Source organism: Oryza sativa, chromosome 2, assembly GCF_034140825.1.
Source record: "Oryza sativa Japonica Group chromosome 2, ASM3414082v1".
Classification (NCBI taxonomy): Eukaryota; Viridiplantae; Streptophyta; class Magnoliopsida; order Poales; family Poaceae; genus Oryza; species Oryza sativa.
The window spans coordinates 31,175,461-31,199,730 of record NC_089036.1 but is presented as its reverse complement, the minus strand read 5'-3'; the positions used below and the strand labels follow the sequence as shown (position 1 = coordinate 31,199,730).

The 24,270-nt window shown below is 48.0% G+C and overlaps 3 protein-coding genes across 3 annotated transcripts; 1 reads left to right on the top strand and 2 right to left on the bottom strand.

The window, feature by feature from the left end:
- The first annotated feature begins 373 nt into the window (after window positions 1–373).
- Window positions 374–2,903, top strand: LOC4330653 (E3 ubiquitin protein ligase RIE1). Its single transcript, XM_015771537.3, has 5 exons — window positions 374–978; window positions 1,128–1,247; window positions 1,668–1,800; window positions 1,907–2,065; window positions 2,352–2,903. Exons 1-5 carry the CDS (start codon window positions 449–451, stop codon window positions 2,511–2,513), a joined length of 1,104 nt encoding a protein of 367 aa, XP_015627023.1. The 5' UTR covers window positions 374–448; the 3' UTR covers window positions 2,514–2,903.
- Window positions 2,904–3,510: 607 nt separating this feature from the next.
- On the bottom strand, window positions 3,511–5,830 carry LOC4330652 (pentatricopeptide repeat-containing protein At4g04370). Its single transcript, XM_015771536.3, has one exon. The coding sequence runs from the start codon at window positions 5,802–5,804 to the stop codon at window positions 3,864–3,866; it is 1,941 nt and encodes a 646-aa protein (XP_015627022.1). The 5' UTR covers window positions 5,805–5,830; the 3' UTR covers window positions 3,511–3,863.
- Window positions 5,831–6,543: 713 nt separating this feature from the next.
- LOC4330651 (ankyrin repeat-containing protein At2g01680) lies at window positions 6,544–9,538 on the bottom strand. The gene is made up of 3 exons (XM_015771778.3): window positions 9,165–9,538; window positions 8,301–8,710; window positions 6,544–7,656 (listed from the first exon to the last, which is right to left on the bottom strand). The coding sequence occupies exons 1-3, from the start codon at window positions 9,451–9,453 to the stop codon at window positions 6,775–6,777; spliced, it is 1,581 nt and encodes a 526-aa protein (XP_015627264.1). The 5' UTR covers window positions 9,454–9,538; the 3' UTR covers window positions 6,544–6,774.
- Between the last annotated feature and the right edge of the window lie 14,732 nt (window positions 9,539–24,270).

The following is a 24,270-nucleotide window of genomic DNA, read 5'->3' as shown; positions in this document are numbered from 1 at the left end:
GCGTTTTTTGTTAGGATCCTTTTCCATTGACCCATCACCCATGTAAATATATATGGATGTGAAAATATTGTCGTGCCGGCTTGATATTGATCTATAAACATTTTTTTCTGAATGAGGCGTGTGCTTGAAGCAAGGTTATTTCTTAATTTGGATTAATCTGCATGAAATGTGGACTAATATGGAGAAATTTGCGTGGTGTTTGGCAAAAAGATTATGATATTTGTGGATTAATCTACAAAACTTCGGACATGGGCTATTTACGTGCAACACGGTGGATCGGCCCAGCCCAAATTGAAAATCAGAACGGCCTGGCCCAAAATGAAGGGAGCGGAGAGAGAGAGAGAGAGAGAGAGAGAGAGTCCGAGAGGCCTGTGTGGTGGAGTCGGGAAAGCAGCAGAGCGAAGACAACGGAAGGACGCGCACGGAAGCTCCCCCCACATCTCCCGAGATGGAGGCGGCCGCCGCCTCGTCGCCGTCGCCGGAGCAGCCGCTGCTGCGGCCGTCGGCCGCACGCGCCGGGTCGGGGTCCGGGAACCTGTCGTCGTCGCCGCCGCCGCCCGCGGCGAGGCCGAGCCGGCTCGCGGCGCTCATCGGGCGCGCGGCGGGGCGGCGCGGGCCGTCGATGCTGGTGCGGGAGACGGCGGCGATGCAGCTGGAGAGGCGGCGCGCGGACTGGGCCCACTCCCGCCCCGTCGTCGCGCTCGACATCGCGTGGAACGTCGCCTTCGCCGCCGCCGCCGCGGCCGTGCTCGTCGCCTCCACGGAGGAGAGCCCCGTCACGCCGCTCCGCCTGTGGCTTGTCGGGTACGCCCTCCAGTGCCTCGTGCACGTCGGCCTCGTCTGCTCCGACTCCCGCCGCCGCCCGGCCCATGCTCGGAGCTCCGACGTCGAGTCCGCCGACGGTGACGCCGCGGGCGCTGGGACCGACAGCTCGGACAGCGACGACGACGACGACGAGGGTAGGGAGCAGAGGAGCAGGTAACGCAAGAGGGTGAAACCCCGAATTCCGGTTTCGCCGTGTGGTGGAACTTGGGATTAGGGTTCGTGCTACGAATTTATGCCCGTGTAGTGAGTGTTGACTCACCAACTAACTCAACCACGTCTGATGATTTGGGCTACTCATGCAGTTTTGCGAAGCGTTGTGAGTCGATAAACACGATGGTGTCATTTCTGTGGTGGATAATTGGGTTCTACTGGGTGGTGTCTGGCGGGGATGTGCTCGAGCAAGATGCTCCAAGGCTGTATTGGTATTGTGGCCCTAAACCTGTACCCATCACTGACTACTTTATGATCGTACAATCAAATGTTCACATGTAAATTGATTTTCATACTGGTGCCATGGTCAGTGTAATAATGCCATGATTGGAAATTGCAACATCCGAATTACAGTAAATCCTGTGTTCTTGGGGGTTGGGGACAGGCCTCTACTTGAACAAGTGCACTAAGGCACCTATTTGATTAAGGTGTCACACTTGTTTACATAAGCAATTTTAAAAATCATTAGTTGTGAATTGTGATGTGTATTGTCTAGGTAATGACATGAAGCTGCTAATTTTTCTATCAAAATATTGCATGCGATTGATTTATATGTCTCCACTACTAATTAATTAGAGCTATTCTGTCTGTTATGCCTGACATAGTTACCTGCTTTGGAATATTTTGTGCAGGCTAAGTGTTGTTTTTCTAGCATTTGATGTCTTCTTCGCTGTGTTTTGCGTTGCTATGGCCTGCTTCATCGGGATCGCATTGTGCTGCTGCTTGCCTTGTGTCATTGCAATTCTATATGCACTGGCTGGCCAGGTAAATAAGAAGAACTCTGCATTTGAGAAATTTTCTTCTTCTCTACCTTGGTACTACCAACATTGTTGATACATATTGCTTACTTCGTTCTCTTCGAAATATGTAGGAGGGTGCATCAGATGCGGATATTGGCTTTCTTCCCAGATATAGATATTCTGATCCCAGTGAGGATGGACAAAAAGGAACTGACGAGGGAGTTATGATCCCTGTTCTGAATAATAGCGGAACATCAACCAGTGAACGTATTCTCCTTCATGAGGATGCTGTAAGAACTTTGCTCTTTTTCTTACAACATTCTGCAGTTGGACCTTATTGTTTCCACATGAAATTGTTCATTAGAGTATTGATAAAAATGATCAGAGATTTCTTGGCATTGGCCCTCCATAGCGCAGATAAGTTCCTTAGAGATGTCATTGGTTGCTTGAATTGCTTTGCCCATTAATCCAGAAATGAATCTGAACATGTCAGTGCAAAGGTTGCAGACAACCTATTATTGTGAGTTGGATATCCCATTCTACGCTTATAGCTTCTTTCGCTCTTTGTTCTGTCAGGAATGCTGTATCTGCCTCTCATCATATGAGGATGGAGCGGAGCTATCTGCCCTCCCTTGCAACCATCACTTCCATTGGACATGTATTACCAAATGGCTACGCATGCATGCAACCTGTCCACTTTGCAAGTACAACATTCTTAAAGGCAGTGAAAGTGCATGACCAACTTACACTGACACAATTTCCATACTCAAAGGCTGTATGATTGGAGATCCTACTTGACCACTTGTAGAGAAAGCAGCAAGTGATGCTTTGTGATTCCGATCTGTTTGTAAGCTGATGATAAGAGTTTTTCCCCCCTTCTAAGTGAGAATTGGTCGTGTGCCTTCCTGTTTAGGATGTGGTGACGGCCTGTACATGAGTAAACTCACTATACCGTGCTAATATCAGTTGTAAAGATCTTCTCAAGTTGTGCTGTCTTTTTTTCCTTTTGTACATAATGGGGTTTGAAATTGATGAAAAGTCCTGGTTATGAACTCGTCAGACTTTACAACATTGTCTGGTGGAAGCTGGTGAATTTCTATTTGAATAGAAGCATTATAGATGGATATCCACGCAGTTTATTTGAATGGTCTGAGGGGTTTTGGATCTCTAAATTTACAGATTGTAGAGGCTACCAGCCTAAAACTTTGTTTAAATCACATTTTAGCTGGTGTGTTTTTGACATGAATCGTCGTGGAAATAAATCATAAATATTGTCACAGCTAAGACTCTTGCTTGGAATTTTCCATGACTTATGGGTATGTAAGTGGTAGTTTTACTACAATGGCTATCATCAAATATTCAAATGTGTTTCTCTGGAATGATGCAGAATTCAAATTTCAAGACAAGCCTGCCACCTATTAATTGTAAGGGTTTTGAATGAGTAATGTATCGGAAGGAAAGGGAATAACATGCTCAATTCACGCAATCCTTGCGCATTTTTCTTTTCATTCATGTGGGATTAAACTCTTACAGGCCGGTTAAAGCAGTGGTTTGCACTACATCATTCTACAGAAACTAAAACCCACTGTCTTCCAGAATGAACCTGCCTACTTTCCCTTATGATCATATGACTGTTGGAATCTAGTAGTAGTAGCTAAAATTTGATCTTTGAAACCCTTGCGATTCACGGACAAATGTAATGCTACGGCTGAAAAAAGGCAGTCCACAATCTTGATTTCATGAAAAAATGAACCTTGTATACAGCTATCAATCAGCTGTTCAATAGAACATATACAGTACAGGTCCACATGCATAAACATATCATCAAACCAGACTGAAGGCAGAGAATGTATACTCTATTTGACTTGACAACAACTCTTCTCTACTATTACCCTCTTTTTAGGATATGAGGCACTTCCTTTTCCTTGAACAATCACAGAACTAGAATCCAAGTTAGTGACGAAAAACTACTATAGTCCTTAGTATACAGGAAATACAAATTTTGCATCTAAGATTTGTATCCACAAGGAAGACAAAAGTATTCCCATACATTCTAACTCCAGTGTAAAATGAGATATTTTCTTTTCTTCAGATCAAGTAGTCATCTCCATAGACCTTTGAAAATGCATCAAGCACATATGAATTCCTTTCTTCGATCATTATACAAACATTTTCAGCATCCTGCTGACGCATGCACTTGATATACATATGAACAAGTATAGTTTGCATTACCACGTTCATTTCAGAACCCATCTTGATGAGATGAGCGTGTATCTGCCTTCCATAATGCAATAGTCCTTGGTACCGGCAAAGGCTTAAAAGCCCTGCCAAAGTGTATTTGTCAGGCCTAATGCATGCCAGCTCCATTTGGCGGTAAATATTTATCGTTGCAACTGGCTGTCCATCTGCTGCATAACCTGAAAGTAGGGCATTCCAGGAAATAAGGTTTCTCTCATTCATCCGAAGAAATAGTAGCCGAGCGACCTCAATGCAGCCACACTTTGCGTACATGTCAATAAGCTCCGTTTCCAAAACCACATTCATCTTGTTTATGGTCTTAATGGCATGCCCGTGAATTTGCCTTCCATACTCTTTATACCTCTGACTGCCACAGAGCTTAAGAAGGTTAGCAAAATTATGCTGGTTATACTTTATGTTTGCACAACCCATTTGCCGGAAAATCTCAAGTGCTAAATCAACCTGCTCATTCTCAACATACCCAGACAAGAGTGCATCCCATGATACATAATTCCTCTCATCCATCCTGTCGAATACAATGTGTGCAAGTTCCATGTTGTGGCATTTACCATACATGTCAACAAGCGCGCTGCCCTGGATGACATCAGTATCCAACAATCTTCTAACCAAATAACCATGGAATGCACGGCCGCTATCTATATCAGCCAAACGGGCACAAGCTGTAACTCCGCTGCCAAGGGTGAAGCGATCGACAATGTAACCAGACTCTTGCATCTGCACAATCATGTCGAGTGCCTCTTCACAAAGACCAACACGGGCATAACTTGAGATTAGCGTGTTCCAACTCACTTGATCCCTGCCGATCATCGTCTCAAAAACCATCTTGCAACTGTCAATGTCACCACACTTCCCATACATGTCCATCAGGCAGTTCCAAACAGTAGCATTCCTATCAAATCCAAGGACAACTGCTAAGCCATGCAGCTGCTTCCCATGTACCAGGCGTCCCAATGCACCGCACGCCTGAATCGCCATTACAAGAACAGAATCATTTGGAAGCACCCCAGCACGCCGCATTGCGGAGAAAGCATCCAATGTTTCTTCCCACCGAGAAGAACGGGCATAGCCACCAATGAGCACACTCCAAGAAACTATATTGGCGTCTGTTATCTCATCGAACGCCTTCCTCGCATCATCCACCAATCCAAAATCAGTATACCCGTCAACCAATGCAGTGCCCACGATGACATGCTGGCACAGGCCGCACTTGATGACCAAGGCGTGCACGGCTCGGAGCATCCCGATGTCCCGCAGGCCGGCGCAAGCCGCGAGCACGCTCGGGAGCACGAACCTGCTTACGGGGACGCCGCCCCTCCGCATCCGGCAGAAGAGCTCGACGACCTCCGCGTGCCGGCCGGCATGCGCCAGCGCCACGATCGCGGCGCTCGCGCTCTTCCCGCCGCCGTCCCGAGGAGGCGCCTCCAGAGGCCGACCACGCTGGCCCGCGCCGCACGTCCGAGACATTTCGTCGAGCAGGTTATCCGCAGCGGAAACCGTCGCGACGCTCCTCTCGGGCATTCTGTCGAACAGCGTAGGCGGGTTCACTGGACCGGGGCTCTGCGCGGCTGTTGGGGTGCGCGGCACCGTGAGTTCCTTCTGCAGGGTGGCAGCGGAGGCGGCGACGCACCGGAGGAAGTGGTGGCGGCGGCGGCGGCGGCGGAGGACACCCCATTGGAGGTGGGTAGGTCGAGGAGTAGAGGTCGGGGGAGGGGGAGGGGGAGGGAGAGGGAGCGGCTGTGGATAAGGGTGCAGGAGGCGGCAAGAATCCATCCGTTTGGTGGCCGGCTCGGAAGCCGCTCAAAAGGAGCTCTCATTTCACCGAGTGCTAGTGGCCAAATGACCAAATCTACTGCCTTTGGAATGAAAATTTTGCCCGCTGTAGCAAATCACATTATTACCGAGATGAAATAAATAAGATAAATAAAACACACCCCTCCATTTTAAAATATATAGCACACTAGTATTAGATTGAACATAACCTTATCCTTATCTAGATTCAAAATAGTAGGTTGTGTCCAGTTAGGTTGCTAATATTTTGTAACAAAGAGAGTACGAAGTTAGAACTGTTTGGAATAGCGATGTTTTTGCAAGAAATTCATGGGAGTGATGAAGTTCAGTTCCGATATACTACCTTTGATTTTAAATATGACACCGTCGATTTTTAAGTTTATGTGACTATTCATTTCTTTTAGGATATTTGTGCAAATGGACAAAAATATAAGGAACATTTAAAATACTTTTGATGCCAAATCTAGTTAATACTCTTTTCACTTTACTTGAATAAGTAATTGAAGAAATATTATTGGTCAGAGTTTGAGGTGAAAAATCACTGGTACTATTATACATTAAAACAGGAGAGTAATAATTACTTGAAAACAACCTCTGTTTTTTTCTAGAGTAACAACAACAAAGTTTCACTTCAGTTGGGAAGGATTCATTTGGGGGGGGGGGGGGGGGTCAAAGATTTCCAGCACATGTGATCCTCAATAGATGGATGGAATTGTAACCATAGCTTCAAACTGCATAGGTGCTCTTCATTGTTAAGTGCTAATACTAGTACACATTAGCAGGTACCAAGTATCCAAGTACACAAACCATCAAGATGGTGCAGAAAAAGGTCTGCTTGGGCCACCTCACCACAGACCTAAAACAGCTGAGCAACTATATACAGGGATGATTGTTTTCATCCAATTACATGTTCTTAAGTGTTACATGCAGCTAAAGCAAGACCTTTTACAATCTACAGGGCATAAATTCTCTTCTCATGATCAGAGAATGCTTCCAGGTCTGATATCCCCTCATGGATAGACCAGGAGAAGGACTTGCTGCCACTTGCCCTTTTGATGCGCCGCTGTCTATCTTCACCAAACTTGAAGCGAGGGCGCAACAACAGATAGGCCAGGAACAAGAGAGTACCAATCATGATTGGCCCTCCGATGGCTGATATGGTGAAAGCCATCCAGGCATTCTGGGGGCCAACTACCACATAGGCCAATGAGATAAAAGCCGCACATGTACTAAGGCATGCTGACCACATCAGCTTATTTACAATCTTGATAACCCGCTTTTGAGCACCGGTTTCCCAGGCAACCAAGGTGATCTGAACTACGACCACTGCAAGGGAAATGAAAAGGGCGGTAGCATTCAGCAGACAAAAAACTCGGAAACCAGTAAGGTTGGCTATGTGGGCTTCACCAATGTCTCCCCCACTATCCCTATCAACATAGTACTGGCCTGGCAAATTGAATATGGCTACGAATGCGATGGAGGCAATCAGGGTTGCTACCATAGTAACTGAATTGATGGTGTTCTGAACAGCTTCTCTGTGTAGTTTCCGGAGCTCTTTGGCTATTCCTGTCACTCTTTTATTTGTCTTGGCATTCTCATTGAGCTGTGCTTGAACATTGTGCTTGATATCACTCACGGTTCTCCTAAGCTCTGATGCCTCATCAATTTTCCCCACATTCCGTGCATTCTTTGCGCCAGCTTCTGTCAGCCACTCAATTATTTCCATTTTAGACTCACCATAAGGAACTTTCTCAGCCAAATCCATAGCTGTTTCATTCTGATTATTGATAGCATTGACTTCAAGCGCCTCGTAGCTAAGCAGAAGTTGTACCATCTGGAGGAAAAAAAGGGAACATATATATAAAAAATGTTGGTACATGATTGAGACAAGAAAAATGCTGGGATATAAGCACCACATTTCCATGAGTCCACAAGAAAAAAGTGCACTTAAGATGCAAACTAAGCTTCAGATCAACAACTCTAAAAAACACTTTAGTCTTTGCTGTCTTAATGGACACATAGTAATGTGATATCCTCCAACATACTAAACACTCTGTTGTTACCTCATTGCTGATCTTGTACTAATATCATCCTAATGGTCCACCAGTCTGAATCCAAATGTCTACGAACAATTATTTAGTGCATAAACCAGCTAGACCACAAAGCCAAATATTCATGAATAGATGGAACTTCTGAAGTTTTGGTGATAATGCAATCACTGAATGAGCTGTAACTAGGAGGATATTGTGATCTTAATACGGAGTAAGTTAGTTGTGTTCCAGTAACGAAGCATCAACTAAGGGGCAAAGCTATTGAAAAGCAAGGACACATATGGTATAAATAAATCAACTAATACGCTGAAAATTTGAGAACGCATGAAAGAAACGACACTGCTATACATTCTCCAGGCATGGTATACATCAAACGAACAGACAAGGTAACAGACTAACAGTGCATGGTTTTAGCAAAGAATTATACCTGGGGCCTCCATTTTCGTGTAGCTATGTGCAAAGCTGTATTTGCCTTCTTGTCACGCACATTGAGTATGGAAACATCAGCCATCAGTAACTCTTCAACTACATCTGTATTTTTACCTTTTACAGCCATGTGAAGTGCAGTCTGTCCCTTCCTATCTCTGATTGGAACAATCCCCGGATCCCTTTCTATAAGTGCTTTGACAATACGATGGTAACCGATTCTTGCAGCAGTGTGTAGTGATGTCTTCCCATTTTTCCGCACAATCCTTATGCAGCTGTCATCAGTGTCCAGTATGGCGTTAACTACATCCAAGTGATCTTTTACTGCTGCAGAGTAAAGAGGGCTAGTATTGGAAGAGTCACAGATTGAACATAGCTCCGGCCACCGCCCCAAGAACTCCTTCACAGCCCCTGTCAGCATTTTGCAGTTATGTATTATGCATTTGTTCAACAGTAACTTTTCGAGCAAAAAAAAGATGAACATGACAAACAGAGTTCCATATGAACTGTGGCTATCCACATATCAATCTCTCTGTAATTAATATGAGAACAAATAACCACTATGTCAACACTCCCACAACCACAAATTTTGAGAGCTCCTCTATCATAAGCTTAGTGTCATACACATAGCCAATCAATCGGAGTGATGTTCAGATCATCAAACAACTAAACTATCTAGATCAAATCAATTAACAGAGGATCCCGATTTTCCAGCTTAATACACCACGAACTGCCACGCTCAGCTAGAATTAGTACTACCGAGCTCAAAACATCAGGTAATCGCAGGAAAGCTTTCCGCCTCCCAATCAATTGCAAGACAGCTCGAATCATACGGGGAGCAGGCAGAGAGAGAGCGCGCGCTCACCGGTGTGGCCTTGCTTGGCGGCGACGTGGAAGGCGTCGAGGTCGAGGCGGGAGCGGACGGTGGCGGCCTCGAGGTCGTAGAGCGGGATGAGGAGGCGGACGATCTCCTCGGAGCCGGCCTCCGCCGCGACGTACAGCGCCGTCTCCCCGGCGTCCGTCTGCGCGGCGGCGAGCGCCTGGGTGGTGGGCCCGGACGCCCCGGCGTCGGCCAGGAGGCCGGCGACGGCGGCGGCGTCCGCGGATCGGACGGCGGCGAAGAGCGCCTGGTGGGAGAGCGGCGGGAGATCCATCGTCGCCGGCGGCGGCCGCGGCCTCGCGGCGGCGTCGGGATGCGTGTGCGAGCTCGCCGTCGTGCTACTCCTGTCGCTGCTCACTGATTGATCGATGCGGGGGTGGACTCGATTAAAGCTAAGCTGCAGCTGCTGCTAGTTTTTTTTTTTTTTTTTTTTTCTGTAGCTTCTTCTTTTCTCTTTCTTTGTTTTTTTTTTGGGGGGCGTGGGAAAGCGAAAGGAGAGACAGGGGCCAAAGCACCAACCAACCGGCACGATAGCACGAGCCTTTTGGACGGTCGCGCTACGGCGCTACGCGCATCGGGCTAGCATCGTCGCGTCACCCACTCACTTGTGTTGAGTCGGGCTTCCTGCCTGGTTCGAGTAATTATATTCCCTGGATCCGTCATCTGATGCTACGTTTAGATGAGTAAGCGTGTGTGTCCATTAAGGCTGTGTTCGTTTGGAGAAAAAGGGAGTTTGTTTGTTTCGTTTTCTGCGTGCACGTTTCCTAAACTACTAAACGGTGCGTTTTTTTATAAAAAATTTCTATATGAAAGTTGCTTTAAAAAATTATATTAATCCATTTTTAAAGTTTAAAATAGTTAATACTTAATTAGTCATGCGCTAATGGCTCATCTCGTTTTACGTATCTTTTCAATCTTCTCAATCTCCTCTCCCTCTAACACAGCCTAAGACTAGAGAGCCTCTCCCATCCTAGTAGAGATAGCTTCATGCTGACTGCAGTTACTTCAAAACGTGACCCTCTCATTCTGCAATCCACAATGACTTGATCTTTTGAGCTGCATTTCAAAACCAAAATTAACCAAAGGATCTTAACACCTGAAGAAAAAAAAAACTGCAGAAGCGAGGATCACCCAACAACATTCTCAGCTACTTTCCAGTCTTTGAACGTGCATCCCTAGTTTTCCAGCTTTGTGTGTTTTATCCGATAACAATAAATTGATATAGCAAGAACAGCCACGCTATCAATCACCTTTAGAAAAATGATCTATAGAAAAAAATATATTTATGTACGGTGTACCTCCATATCAGGAGAATCTTTGATTGGGTTTAAAAGAAATAGCAAGTTTTATGTACAGGGGGTTCAGATGTAAACATCTTACAAAATATAATTTTCGATGCAGCCAGTTGCACAAATACTGCTAGGAATTAATGGCATTCAAATGAATCACATATTTTAGGGAACAGAGGTGCAAAGCAATCGCAGAATTTCAGTATAATAATCTTCAACATAAGATATTATCCTCCAAAGATCAGATCTTATAGGTGATTTATTTCACCTAATACATACAAAGCCACACGTAAACTAAACTGTGAAGAAACACTCAGCAGTGACGGTGAGCAGCGGCTCAGCCCAGCAGCTCAGATATTCAAATTTATCCAATGGAAAATCACATCATTTTTTCAGTATTTGTAGCCAAACCTAAATATAGGAAATAGCATCCTCAATCTGCTAAGGGGAAAATCAGCACGAAATGACTCAACACTGAATGAACGTGCGCTTGAATTTCTTTTAGAATTATTCGTGTACATAAGTTGAATGTGAAAAATACCTCGAAGCTACTGTTACCATGTGCCTGCTTCACTTCCAAAACTTCCAATAAGTTGACACATGGGCTGTACAATAACGTGGAATATATTACTCCCTATCATGTAAGTAGAGAGCTTGAAAATTCACTTCTTGACTCAACCAAACATATTGGCTGAAAATAATGTGAATCAAATTCACCATACTGAGTGCTACTAAAGAAAGTAGCAATACTGGTGTTGGTGCATGATTTAAAAGAGAAAAATGCTGTTAATAAATGATTTCTACTGATATTACAAGTCACAGGGAATTGAGGTGGCATTGTATAACGAGTAATTCACACAAATCATGATTAACAGCAACTTACCGGGGATGGCTGCAGGCACGCGATGCGAAGGCTTCGCCTGGCTGCACAAGATCTCGCGCGAAGCTGCGCTGCCAGGGCGCTCGACCAGCCGGGGATTTCCTCGCTGCTACGCCGGCTAAGCCACCGGCCTCCCTCGCCGGTTCGTTGGCTCGTCGCTGACAATGCGGGTAAGTGGTTCTAGGGTTTGGGGTGGGAGGTTGAGGGGTCTGCGGGGGTGGAGGACGCTGAGGTTTGGGGATAGGGCTCGGGCGCGGGGCGGGGGGAGTGGCAGCGATTCATGTCCTGAGACATGGCGGCGTTGAGGGAGTGGGGTGAAGAATAGATCAGCCGATCAGGCGGCCGGGAGGGGTCACGACATCATCAACGTCTGGTGTGCGGCGATGCGAGGTGACGATGGCGGCGTCTGGTGTGCGAGAGAGATTAGGGGAGGGGGAGCGTGCGGGTCCAAGGTGCGCAGAGGGCCGCCTCTTGTGATGCGCAAGGCGGGTGGCGATTACGACGTGAGAGATGCGCGGAAGAGAGGGCGGCAATCCAAACCATTTGATCGGATGTAGATGAATACAGAGCGTTAGATTTGATGAATGAAGTATGAAGGATGTAAGTGGTAGTTGGTGAATTATAGGGTAGAAAAAGGGGAAAGAAAGTAAGCGCGTGTAGACGTGTAGTTATCATTTATCAAAGAAAACCCTCTGGTTTTTTTAAAGAAATGGTACTAAAATATATTATCTATGTTTTAAAATATAGAAAATTTTAGAGTTGTACATCGGTAGCGGGAAGTTTTGAAATTTTGCGTCGTGATTAAAGTGGATTAAATTAAATGAAGTTTGTTGTACTAAGGGTGTGTTTAGTTCACGCTAAAATTAGAAGTTTGGTTGAAATTTGTCACGCCCCGAACTAGTCTCGACCGGAACTAGCCCGTGACGCTCCAAATTAACCTGTTAATCGATACCAGTCCCAGGAAACAGTGCTGGTATCACAGGGAGACAGAATATCACAGCAACGGAGGTCTCTTTATTATAGAATAGTTGTACAGTCATGTTGGGCTGCGGACAGATCCCGAGCTCACAACTGCATTACAAAAGGAGAGCGGAAGCCAGGACTTGGACCAATCATCACAGGCGCGACTTGGGAACTAGGCCGAAACCCTAAAACTCATCGTAACCGGCTTGCTCCTGGAAGAACTCCTCATCAGCAGGATCCGCTTCATCTTCATCAGCAACTGGGGGGGATATTTATATAGAGCAAGGGTGAGTACGGGAGTACTCAGCAAGCCAGGGGAAATAAGTGTTTAATGCAGGCTTCAAGGAAAGGCTGTTGTTTTCGTAATTGATTTTATTTGAACTCGTTTCTAAAAACATCTAGGTGAGTGCTTCTCAAACGACACGGTTGAGACAGTGCGTCCCGTCCGGTCGGAGTACGTGCAAGGTATCAGTCTTTAGAATTTAAACAAGGTTGGCACCCGGCCAACAGCTTTTTCAACGGCCACCCGGGCCAACAACTTTTCAAACGGCCACCCGGGCCTAGCTGATCCCATCAGCTGCAGATTTTTCAAACACCAATCCCCTTTTCACACAGCAATTTCACAAGCAGTAGTTAAACCAAACTACGCTAGGAATCACCTCACATCCGCCCATGACCGTGGGCACGGCTGTTCGAACAGTTTGTTAACCTCTGCAGAGGGGGTACACTTTACCCACACGACATTACTAACCCGGATCACCCAGCCCGTGGGGATCAGCCACGTCGGGAGACCTCCAAGCTTTCATGACAAGGCATTTCCAAAGCCGACACAGGCTTACCATATGCCGACGAGAGGGGTCCTAGACCAACAACAGGTTAGGTCCCAGACCATACTGTGCCAGGAAGCCCAGGGGGGGTCCTCTCCGACACCACCCCGACGAATCCACATGTCTCTCGGCATCATGGCTCCCCTGATAAGCTAGTTACTCAGCCAGGGGTGTCCCATTCCACCCATGTGGTCGTACTTGTCTTATGTTCGGATGAAATTCCAAGGAATCGGTCCTTAAGTGCGGGAGCGGGAAAACCGTACACCCGGTACGTTCCCCGGTCCGCGGTTTTAGAAATTCATTTTGTTCGCAAGCACCGACCCAGGTGTCGGGTTTTCCAAATCTTTTGTAAAACCCAAGTTTTACCCAAGTTGTTTTTCAGATTTTAAGTTTGAAGGCGACCGTCGATACTCGCACAGAGTGCACGAATATCGAGGCGCAACTGGGTGGTTACAAGGGGACACGATATAACAATTATCAAAGGAAGGATCAAATGCAACAAATTAGGTAGGTCCGCCAATCTGCCTTGCAGACGGGACAACAGATTAAGTGCGATCCTATCAATGCATAATATTTTTCAAGCAACATAATTAAATTTCAAATATAGGCTCAAGATGTTCAAAGGTGGCTTGCCTTGCTCGAGACCTGGAGCTTGATCCTCGAAATCCTCGCACTGCGGGTCTTCGGGCTCCGGAACTACACGCGAAACGGGACAACTCAACAAACGGCGAAAAATAAAGCCCTATTAATGACCTCTAAGCGTGCCATTAGATAGATCTCGAGATTTGGGGAATTTTGGAAGTTGAACGGAGTCAACGGATTTACGGTTGGGAAGATATTGAATTTCTAAGATTATTGAATTTTTGGCCTAAAGGAAAAGGATTTAATTAAATCCTTTTTGGAAAAGAAAAAGAAAAGAAAGGAGGGAGGAAATTTAGACTTTCCTCGGGCGGCTAGGGTGCGGCCCAAGGGATTTGGGGCGGTTCGGCCGAGCTTAATGGGCCGGCCGGCCCAAAAGGCGGCCCAGAGCGCGCGCGGGAGGGGAGGAGAGAGGGGACCGGTGGACCGGGCTCACCGCGCGCGGTCCCGGGTGGGACCCGCTTGTCAGCGGCTCGGCTCACCGCGCGGAGGGAGCACGCGGTGCACGCGCGCGGGCGGGGAAGGGACGCGGTGCATGCGCGCGGTCCGCGGTGGACGCAGGTGCGGCGGGCCCACGCGCAGCCTCACGGCTCGCGGTGGATCGCGCGCACGCGGAAGGACCGACCGGGGTCGGCCCGACCCGGTCTGGCTGAGCTGGCGCCGACGTGGCGCCTACGTGGCTGCCACGCAGGCCGGCGGGAGGTAGACGACGACCCGGCCGCGAATGGACGGCGGGCGGCGGCGGCGAGCGGCGGAGCGAACCACGGCGATACGGGCAACAGCGAGCACACCGGGTGGTTGCACGTGACAAGGGGAGGCGAGCCAACGGCTCGGATTCGCCGGAGGTTGCTCGACGGCGGCGGATTGCGGCGGCGGCAACCGGCGGCGGGAGAAGAGGGAAACGGCAACGAGGTCACGAGAGGTCGATTCCCGGCGGTGAGAGCATCTACGCGGCTTCGGGAACTCGACGCTAGCGTCGGATTGGACGGAACTACGCCGAGTGAGGCCGGCGACGAGCGGGTGCTACGGAGCTCGGGCGGCGACGAGCGGGTGCTACGGAGCTCGGGCGGCGACGGCGGCGAGCACACGGCGAGCGACGGCAACGGTCGGGGCGGCGCCGGCTAACTACGGGGAGTCTACTCAAGCTACTACCGAAAGCTAGGGGGAGGAGATGGAGCGAGGATGAAGAACGGAGAGAGACACTACCGTGCGGGACGGGGCGCAGTGACGAGAGGCCGACGGCGCGGGAGTGATCTCTCCGGCCTCGGGCCGAGGAAGAGGAAGAAGGGGGCGCGCCCGGAGTCCCCTTCCGCGTCCACGAACGCACCGGCTCTCCCGGCACTTGGCGATGGACGGCGGAGGCGAGGCAGAGCACGGGAGCGGCGACAACGGTGAGGAGGCGAATGGGAGAGGAAAGGAAGGGAGGGGGAAGACGGGTTTAAAAGGGTGGCAATGTCGGTTTGAGAGAGGGGAACCGACATGGGCGGTCAAGCCGGCGAGCTGGCGCTCCGGCTAGCGTCCAAAGCAGCGACAGGAGGTGACGCCGGCGAGAGGGGAAAAAGGGGAGAAAAAGAGGAAAAGGAGGGAGAGAAAGGGGCTCGCCCCTTTGCCGATTCGGGAAAAGGAGGAGGGAGCGGGGCGACTCGGCAGAGGGAGAGGGGCTCTCTGCCTCCGCCCCTTGGAGGCTAGCGCGCGGAGTGGCGGGGGCCGGGCGATGACGACGGCGATGACGGCGGGGCGGTTTGGAGCGGCGCGACGACACGGGCGACAGGCGCGGGCTGGCGCGGCAGAGGGTGACGGCGGCGGCGACCGGGCGGTCGGCCACTCGGCACGCGCGCGCGGGAAAACAACGGGCGGCGCGGCTGGGCAGCGGGACCGGGCGACGCGGACGGCGCAGACGACGCGGCTCGGGCGGGAATCCACGCGGGCGCGCGCGCGAGCGACGGCGCGCGGGGCCGGCTTTGCGAGCGGGGAGCTCGCGCGAGAGGAGGGGGGCGCTCGGCGCGGCTCTCGCACGCGCGAGCAGCGAGCGGGGGGGGGGGGGAAACGCGCCGGGGGGGGGGGAGAGCGCGCGAGAGAGAGAGAGAGAGAGAGAGAGAGAGAGAGGGAGAGCGCCCGGGGAGAGGGGGCCAGGGGAGAGATGGGCCGAGCGGAAATCGGCCCATCGAACCTGGGGGAGGCAAACTAGACTTTTGCGGAGGAATTTGATTTGGAGGGATTGGATTCGGAATTGAACTCGACGATAGATCGGGGATTGAGATCTTGAGATGGCACGGACACTAGACAACAAGCAAAGAAACAAATTTCGCAATTAGGGTTTTTAAGAGATAATTTTCCCGCTATGCGCCACGACGGAACGGGCGCTACAAAATTGGAATGAAGTGATGAAAAAATTGAAAGTTTATGTGTGTATGAAAGTTTTCATGTGATGAAAAAGTTGAAAGTTTGAAGAAAAAATTTAGAACTAAGCAAGGTCTAAGTTGAGATAAGAAAATTTGTGGAGAAATTAAATAAGAGATGATTGTTATTTGTCGAAATAATGGGTAGGTGCAGAAGGCCCTGTTCGATTGCTTGCATATGTTGCTGTGCTGCAGTAGCAAAGCAAACACAAATACTCCATCCGTCCCATGCTTTGTGCCTGTGCTCGTTGCAGTGTACAACGTAGCCGCAGCACTGCTGTATCCCGGCCTCTAGAGCATTCCCGAAGTTACCATATTTGAAGATAACTTTTGAACATTTTAACTTATATATAAGTAAATATATTATAAGCACTATATAACTTATATATAAGTGTATTAAAAATATATAACTTTATACCTAAGTTAGTTAGGGTGCTACACATATTATGTGTTGTAATTATCATTTTTTTTTCAAAGTCGCCACTGAAGCGGCCGCTGTGGAATCCAGCACCCGTAGCTGCCATCGCTACAGAAACCCCGTCACCCCTACCTTCTCACCTCCTAGTGCTTTCATTCTCGTTATTAGAGCGCGCAGCCCAGCCCACTATCCGTGGGCCTCTCAGGTCACAATTAGGCTTGCTCTACCATAGATCTAACCGGAGCCACAATTTTAGGTTCTAGGCCTATACAACCCAAAAGACTAGTCCGATGAAGGAGGACCACCTCCACCTTTTAAGTCGTGCTCCTCCATCATCAATTACCGATGTGGGACTAAACCCAACAATCTCCCCCGTCACATCAATCCATGTGACTCCGAAGACTTGTTACCTGGCCTCCCCACCATGTGACCCATGGAAATTGTTCCGGGTTCCAAAACTGGGCTCTGATACCTCTTGTTATAAAAGTTAGTCGATATAGCGGAACGACGACTAACCTTCTATATCGCTTCAATCAATGATCACCCAAGGCACGCCAGATGACGACACAGAAACGCACGATATTTGTTAACGAGGTTCAGCTGAGGCCTATATCCCCAGGGCTCTGATTATGGACGCTTCTCTCCAACCAATATAGCTTCTAGCTGCTACAAGTACATGGCCTTGATGCCATCCTCTGTCTACGCTACATTGTAGTCGACATGCTTACATTGTGATGCCCTCCTTTATTTAAGAGAGATGCCGGTTTATAGAGTCTGACTCTAACTCCACCTCCTACCACCTATTACAACTCCAAGTTCAACTGTAACCAAATATGACTAGTATATTCGACACATATTCTACCACTCGTATAGTCGTATGGTCCCTCTTTCAGTTCAGTTGGAATGAGGCTCCACGCTATCTCGATCCTTCTCATCGATGCCATGAGAAGAGAGGCCGCGCGGATGGACACCACGACGACGCACGCGATCGGACGGCTGCTAGCCGCACCGCGCGAGGGCAAAACCGTGTGAAATAGGTTTTGCGAATTATAATTGGCTTATGCAAGTCTTGGATCGGATCACACTGTAGTTGTGAATGTTTGGGCTGCCGAGGTTGAGACATTGCCGTGTTCGGGAATTAGACGATGGCAACATCAGACAGTAATTCCGCAGAGCATACGTACAGATTGACACGATGTCAATCACCGGCATTGCCTGTTGGTGGTGCCTGCCGCGCTCATGCTGGCCGCCGGCGAGTGACGCGGATGTGAGCGTGGGATGAAGGTCGTGCGAGGTAGTAGGCAACTTTACTACAGTCCCAACAAATGTCGCTCGCTCACCACCAGCAGCCGGATTGTCACGCTCTGGTACCGCGCATCGGCATCCGACCTTTAGGCCGTCGGCTGCCTCCTTGCAGAGATGTTCTCCAGCAAAGCCGCGCTCATCGCTTGCTTCAGATGTCCGAGCACAGAGCTTCTCTCATATAGTTCCAGATTTTCAAGTCAACTGCAACCTGAGCCACCTGAATTTTAAATGCAGATCGAGCAGTTGCGCATGATGTTTTTTTTTTAACGACTCGCACTAGTGCAAAGTTCATATTAATAGAATAGGAAAAAAAATATAAGATTACCTGAGAGGCTATAACCAGGAAAACGAAAAAAAAAACCACCCACACATCGACATTGCTAACATACTTATCCAGGAGAATGCTAGCATTTAAATAGATGACTACTACTGGACGTATGGCCATGTCATGTCAACTCCACTCCACTACGGGGAAGTCTACCATGCATCCGTTGTTGATCCTGCTGCTTCTCATGGTGGAAGGGAAGTGAGAATATATGATATGCTTTCGTATCAATATATACCGTTCAGTTACAGTGCCAAATTTTTCCGGCTCATTTTTCTGTTTATGTGTACAGGCCCAAAAGGAACGAGCGCTCTCAGAAGTGAAGGGACATCATCACTCAGAGGGTCAACATCTCAATTGTAAAATTCTCCTAACAAAGAGGTAGAACACGTACAAATACCATCTTTTTTTCTCAATGGTAATTCTCCTAAGCTCGATAATTAAAAAAAGATTAATAAGCTAGTCTTGTACACCACTGTCCAACGTGCGGCGCCTCTGTCGCGGCGGCGGCGCTGCAAGATCGTCCTCCGTCTCCGGCGACGGCCGCTTGTGCACTCGAGTTGCTGTTGGGTTGCTGTTAGCGTCTGCAGATAAAGCCCTGAAGCGGCGCAAGGCTCCGGCGAACGCTCGGGCTGCCGCAAGCTGTGCCTCCGCGGCCGCGGCGTGCCCGCGCAGCGCCTGCGCGAGCGCCTCCTCGCCGGGCCTCCCCGCGAACGCGGCCGCGCCCCGCGTGAGCTTCACCTTCAACAGGATGGCCCTGACCGAGGCGACGGCGACGCGGCCCTCGAGCCTCTCTACCTCGGCCAACTGCGCGGGCGAAGGGACGTGGCCGTGCCGGACGTCGGACTCCATGGCGTCGCTTACGGAGGCGATCAGCTCCGCCATCCTCGGATTGACGAGGCCGCCTCTAGCCGCGAGGCTCCTGAGGTCCTTCTCCCGCAGGCGGCGCGCGGCCGAGGCGATGCCCGCCGCCTCCGCGCGGCGCGCGTCGGTCCACGCGGCGTGCTTCCGGAGCACCGCCTCCTCGGGCCGACCGGTCCCGGCGAACACGGACAGGCCCCTCCTGAGGTTCTCGACACGGGACGCCAAGCCATCCGCCACCTTCTGGGCGCCGGACTCTGCGGCGGCTGCCCAGTCCGCCAGCTCCGGCGAGGGAGGGTCGGGGTCGTCGAGATAGTCGGTGACCATAGATAAAACTGTCGCCATGGATTCCTCGAAATCTCGGTCGTCGGCCTCGTCCTCCGGGCCCGTGTTCATCAGCTCGTCGATGAGCTCGCGGAGGTCGTCGTCGACGACGGCCGGCGTGCCCATGATCGATGCACGCACCGCACGGCAAGCAGACGCAGAGGAGACGTGTGTAGTGTAGATCCCTCTCCCTGATGGCTTCGTCAATAAATAGACGAGAGGTCAGCGGGAATCCGAGTCGGAGTCCGTGTGTGGGCCTTGACAAAACGAAGTCCGCTACGCGCACGGGTGCGTGGCCCACGCGACGTTCCACCTGGGCCTCGATCTGTATGGGTGGGCCATCATATCTTGAGCCCATTAATTAGTTTTTGCTCGGGCTCGGTTGTCTGGTGGGCAATCGGGGCCCACTGTAGTTAAAACAGGAATAAGTGTATTTCTCATCCCTCACTTCTTGCTCTTTGATTGAATCGTCTCCCTCACCTGCAAAACACTTACAATTACATATTACAGTACAATTACACTGCATTTGTATTTGACAATGATAGTAAATATATAGCGAAAAGATGGAAAAGAAAAACAGCGTGCCTAACGTGGCATGGGTCTTTTTTTTTTGGTGAACGTGCAAAAGGATTCCACGTCAATATATTATAAGAAATAGAGTTTTAGTTACACTGCATTTGTATTTGACAACGATAGTAAATATATAGAAAAAAATCGAAAAGAAAAACAGCGTGCCTAACGTGGCGTGTGTCTCGTAGGCCTAATGTGCGCAGCAGCGTGAAATTAACCGGACCGGCGGGGCAGAGCCCACTTCCCAACCTGCAAACCTCGCGACCCATGTGACACGCGGCCCCAACCCCAACCGCGTAGGCGCGCGCGTACGTTTTTTCCGCCATGCCGCCCGTTCGACCTGCGCGAGACGGCGAGAGCTGCTGCAAATGCAAGCGCAGTCAAGCAGGTTGGACTTTCCGCGGCTGCCGATCGATTCAAACGGGGGATAGTTACGTGGAAATCGTTCGTAGCCGCCGCCCGCCGGACGGATTTCAATCAATCCACGAGTTGGTTGTTGGATGGGGCCATGGAGGGAGCGATAAGGCCTCCGTAACCTCTTGTTTAGCCGAGTGATCCACCGAGGCCAGAGTCATTATCACAAACCTAATCAAAGATCCATTATTTAAGCCCACCTACTATATTCTTGATTCCTACGTGAATTTTAACCGCACGTACGCCCCAAAGATTCTTGGATCGCTGAAAGTCTCCCAAGTTTGTAGCCGGAAATGCAGGTGGTAGAATACGGGTCAAGCGATAACGAACGATCTGCAAACGGTATGCATTACCGATGCTAAGCATAAGTGGATCCAAGCCGTAATTCACACGAACTGCAACCATCAAGTCGATTGCTTAATTTCCCACTAGAATCTGAGGACTTGAGCCTACAATCGTCAGTGCTAAGTACCGACGACCTGAAGACTTTGAGGCAAATACACAGGTCAGTCGTCAGACGAAAAGCAAGACTTCCTGTGAAACAAAGGTACAAGCGACTTTAAACATTCACAAGACTGTGCCACAACCTTGCACTAGTTGGACACTCTGAACCCAAGTTGTCAATCACCCACAATTTGTCTCGGATCAAGTAGTCCAATGCCGTAGCTTTCGACAGCGTGGACGACGACGAAGCGTATCGGATCATTGCTGCACAAGACGGCGACGGCGGCAAGGAGTCGTCGTTGATAGGCTCGCTGGTTCGGTGAAAGGGATCGGAATCTGGATCTACACGTACGTATGTTGCGTTACTCTTCGCATCTTTGATCTCTTCTCCCTGCCAAGAAACAAAAAAATGTTCAGAGGAAATGCGAAAGGAGCGTCTTACTGGCTGAGCAAGTTGACATTAGGTGGCACCTATGAACTCCTTGCTTGCTGGTACTATCATAATGCAGTCAGTATGTTGGATTTATTCAGGTCAACTGTTAAAAACATAAGTTTTTCCGGTCAGTTTTTTTTAGGGGTATTCTGGAGGAACAATCCATCGTATCCTGATCTAGAACATGGCACGCAGACGCAGCACGCAGCGTTCTCTGGTGTGCGAATAATATGCGGCGACAACGCTGATGAAAAGCAACTGAAAGTTCAATGTCTCGAAGCAAATTTGGTAGCTGACTCCAAAGTATGATTAATACTAGAAAAAAGAACAGCAATTCCATTGATGATAATATTGACAAGGGTTATGATATGCAGGACATTATAGCTGGCTTGCACATGAGTCAATCGCCTGTTGCGCTAGAGAGATGGTGCTGCCAAATTACATTGCTTTCATTCTGTTTTCCAGCTATTTTTGCTGGTATTTAGCCACTGTTGTTTATATTTGTATATACATGCATTCTAGCAGTGTCCTACCGTCATTTCCTGACTAATGATTCAGGAATAGTTTAGTGCCAGAATTTCAGAATCTTTAGGTTTTCTTTATTAAAGTCAGATGTCGGAAGTTTTTTTTTGTGGACTAAACCATTCAGTGATCGAGTAAGTGCACGGACAAAACAAAAAGTTTTCCATGTGACCTGTACGATAATATAGTTAAGAACTTCAGATGCATTATTTTTTAGAACAACTTCAGATGCATTGCCTTTGGTATATATAGCGTGTAGGCGACTACTGATACACCACGTCCACAAGTGCGATTGTCGCCGTCCTGAAAATTGCAAATACCCAACCTGTAGACTGAACCCACAGTTTTTTTTCCACTGAATTTCTGAGGTCTCCTTCGCTTATCTGAAGCTCATTTTTATGAACTTTTACTGAAGTGATGATCCAGGGCAACAAAGTTGTATATATAGTATTTTTTTAAAAAAAATACAGCTTCATTATCCAAAACTGATATGGACAGCAATAGCCCCCTCCCGCTGTTTGGAGTTGCGTTTTTAACCGTCGCAGTAGTTTCTAGCTTCAAGTCCCCCCTTTAGGCATAAGCCAGTCTGGCTGATTGCTTTGTGTAACAAAAACTCTTTTCCTGCTAATATATTGACGTACAATTCTTTTGCGCGTTCGAAAAAGAAAAGGCAGAAACTACAGCATATTTGATTTGTCGAAGTGCACTGTCAGAGACTCAGAGCATACCTAACGCGAAGAGAATGTGCATCTCTTTTAACCTGAAATCGTCAACAGCTACTACGCAAGCAGCAAGCCTTTTGCCTTGTTGCAGGCACGAAGCTAGGGCTGCATTGGCCAGCAGGTTCAACACCATGGATCGTGATTTAAACAAGGGGAGAAAAAAAAAGCCATAACCTGGTCGATCCTGACAAGAAAAGCTCAGACCAAATCTTTCTGCGTATATCTGTGAGTAGTGAGTGACGCTGCGAACAACAAGGATGAAGGATTCAAGAATCGATGCAAGTCGTCACGGCCTAATTAATTGAAAACAATCCAATGCAAGTTGGAACCGCAAGCCCATCTAGTCAGGCCGCATTGCTGCGATATTGGAGCAGAGATAGATCCAGCACTTGAGGAATTAAAGAGGGTGATTCTTTTTTCTTTTTGAGAGGAAAAGAGGGTGATTCTGATGCAACTAAACCGTGTATACATCGATTCTAAAATATAAACATTTCTAAAATTTTTTTATGGATACTAAGGAAACTAAATGGATATATAGGATCTGTTTCGCTGCCTAGGCTGCAGCTGCACAGCAGCCACCAGAAACAGTCTACACCGCAGCCCACCTAACTGGCTACCGAATAGGCTTATAATTGTACTTGGGGTGTGTTTAACTACACGCTAAAATTAGAAGTTTGATTAAAATTGAAAGTTTGAAGAAAAAAGTTAGAAGTTTATGTGTGTAGGAAAGTTTCAATGTGATGAAAAAATTAAAAGTTTGAAGAAAAAGTTGAGAACTAAACAAGGGTTTGGTTGAAATAACAAAGTAGGTGAAAAAAATAAATATTTTTTTTATAATTGATTGAGATAAATAAAAAAGCTGCTATATTTTAAGATGAATTTTAAGCATTATAAAAAGGATTGGAAGATTGCTGTAGCTCTTGAGTTGTGAGTTGTGAGACAACCAGGGTTTACGATTCCGACGAAATCCGGTCGGATTTCGTGAAATTTTGAGGTTTCGACGAGGCTCGAAAGTAGAAACCGTCTGAGATTTCGAGGAGTTTCATCCAAATTCAAATTTGAATTGATAAAAAAAGAAAAATAAAATAAAATCTTATAAATACTATGATATTCATAGAACTTATTGGGACATAAATTTTCGAAAAAAATGATGTATTGTGTGTATTTACTGAAACTTACATCATGAAAGAAAAGAATAAAGAATTAAAAAAAAGAAAACACTTACATGGGCCAGATTGCATGTACTAGGCCCAGTTACTGATCGAAATTTCGATGATTTCGATCGGAATTTCGCCAAAACCGACCGGTTTTCGAGAACTTATTGGCAAACTCAGTGAATTTGTATTCAAATTTTGGTTTATGAATTTTGTTCGGAATTTACCGGTTTTCTACCGGATTTCGTGAAATTCTGAATTCCGCCAGTATCCGAAACGGAAGAGCCTGTCGGAATCGTAAAGACAACAATCCATGGGGAAAAGCGGCACTGTGCACAAGAGATTGTACTGCCTATTTGCAGCTCCAGTTGCAAAAAAAGACGAATGCAACCTGCAGGCATCTTCCTGGATGAGATCACAGAATCGAATGCCCATGTGACCCAGGAATATTGTTGCTCCCACATCCTGCAATATGCAGATTTACACACGAGCTACAGTAGCATACTAGCATCAACTCATCCTGATGCATATGCGGCCTATCTTTTCGCTTATAATTATCAGCCAAAATTTAAATTTCCAACCTTACACTTAAAGTTGATTTT

Excerpts from the sequence above, each read along its gene's own strand:
- LOC4330653 (XM_015771537.3), top strand. The coding sequence starts at position 449 with ATGGAGGCGGCCGCCGCCTCGTCGCCGTCGCCGGAGCAGCCGCTGCTG. Across the intron at positions 979-1,127 it reads GGTAGGGAGCAGAGGAGCAG|TTTTGCGAAGCGTTGTGAGT; the intron begins GTAACGCAAGAG and ends CTACTCATGCAG. Across the intron at positions 1,248-1,667 it reads GATGCTCCAAGGCTGTATTG|GCTAAGTGTTGTTTTTCTAG; the intron begins GTATTGTGGCCC and ends TATTTTGTGCAG.
- LOC4330652 (XM_015771536.3), bottom strand. The coding sequence starts at position 5,804 with ATGGATTCTTGCCGCCTCCTGCACCCTTATCCACAGCCGCTCCCTCTC.
- LOC4330651 (XM_015771778.3), bottom strand. The coding sequence starts at position 9,453 with ATGGATCTCCCGCCGCTCTCCCACCAGGCGCTCTTCGCCGCCGTCCGA. Across the intron at positions 8,711-9,164 it reads CGCCAAGCAAGGCCACACCG|GGGCTGTGAAGGAGTTCTTG; the intron begins GTGAGCGCGCGC and ends AAATGCTGACAG. Across the intron at positions 7,657-8,300 it reads CACGAAAATGGAGGCCCCAG|ATGGTACAACTTCTGCTTAG; the intron begins GTATAATTCTTT and ends TTTTTCCTCCAG.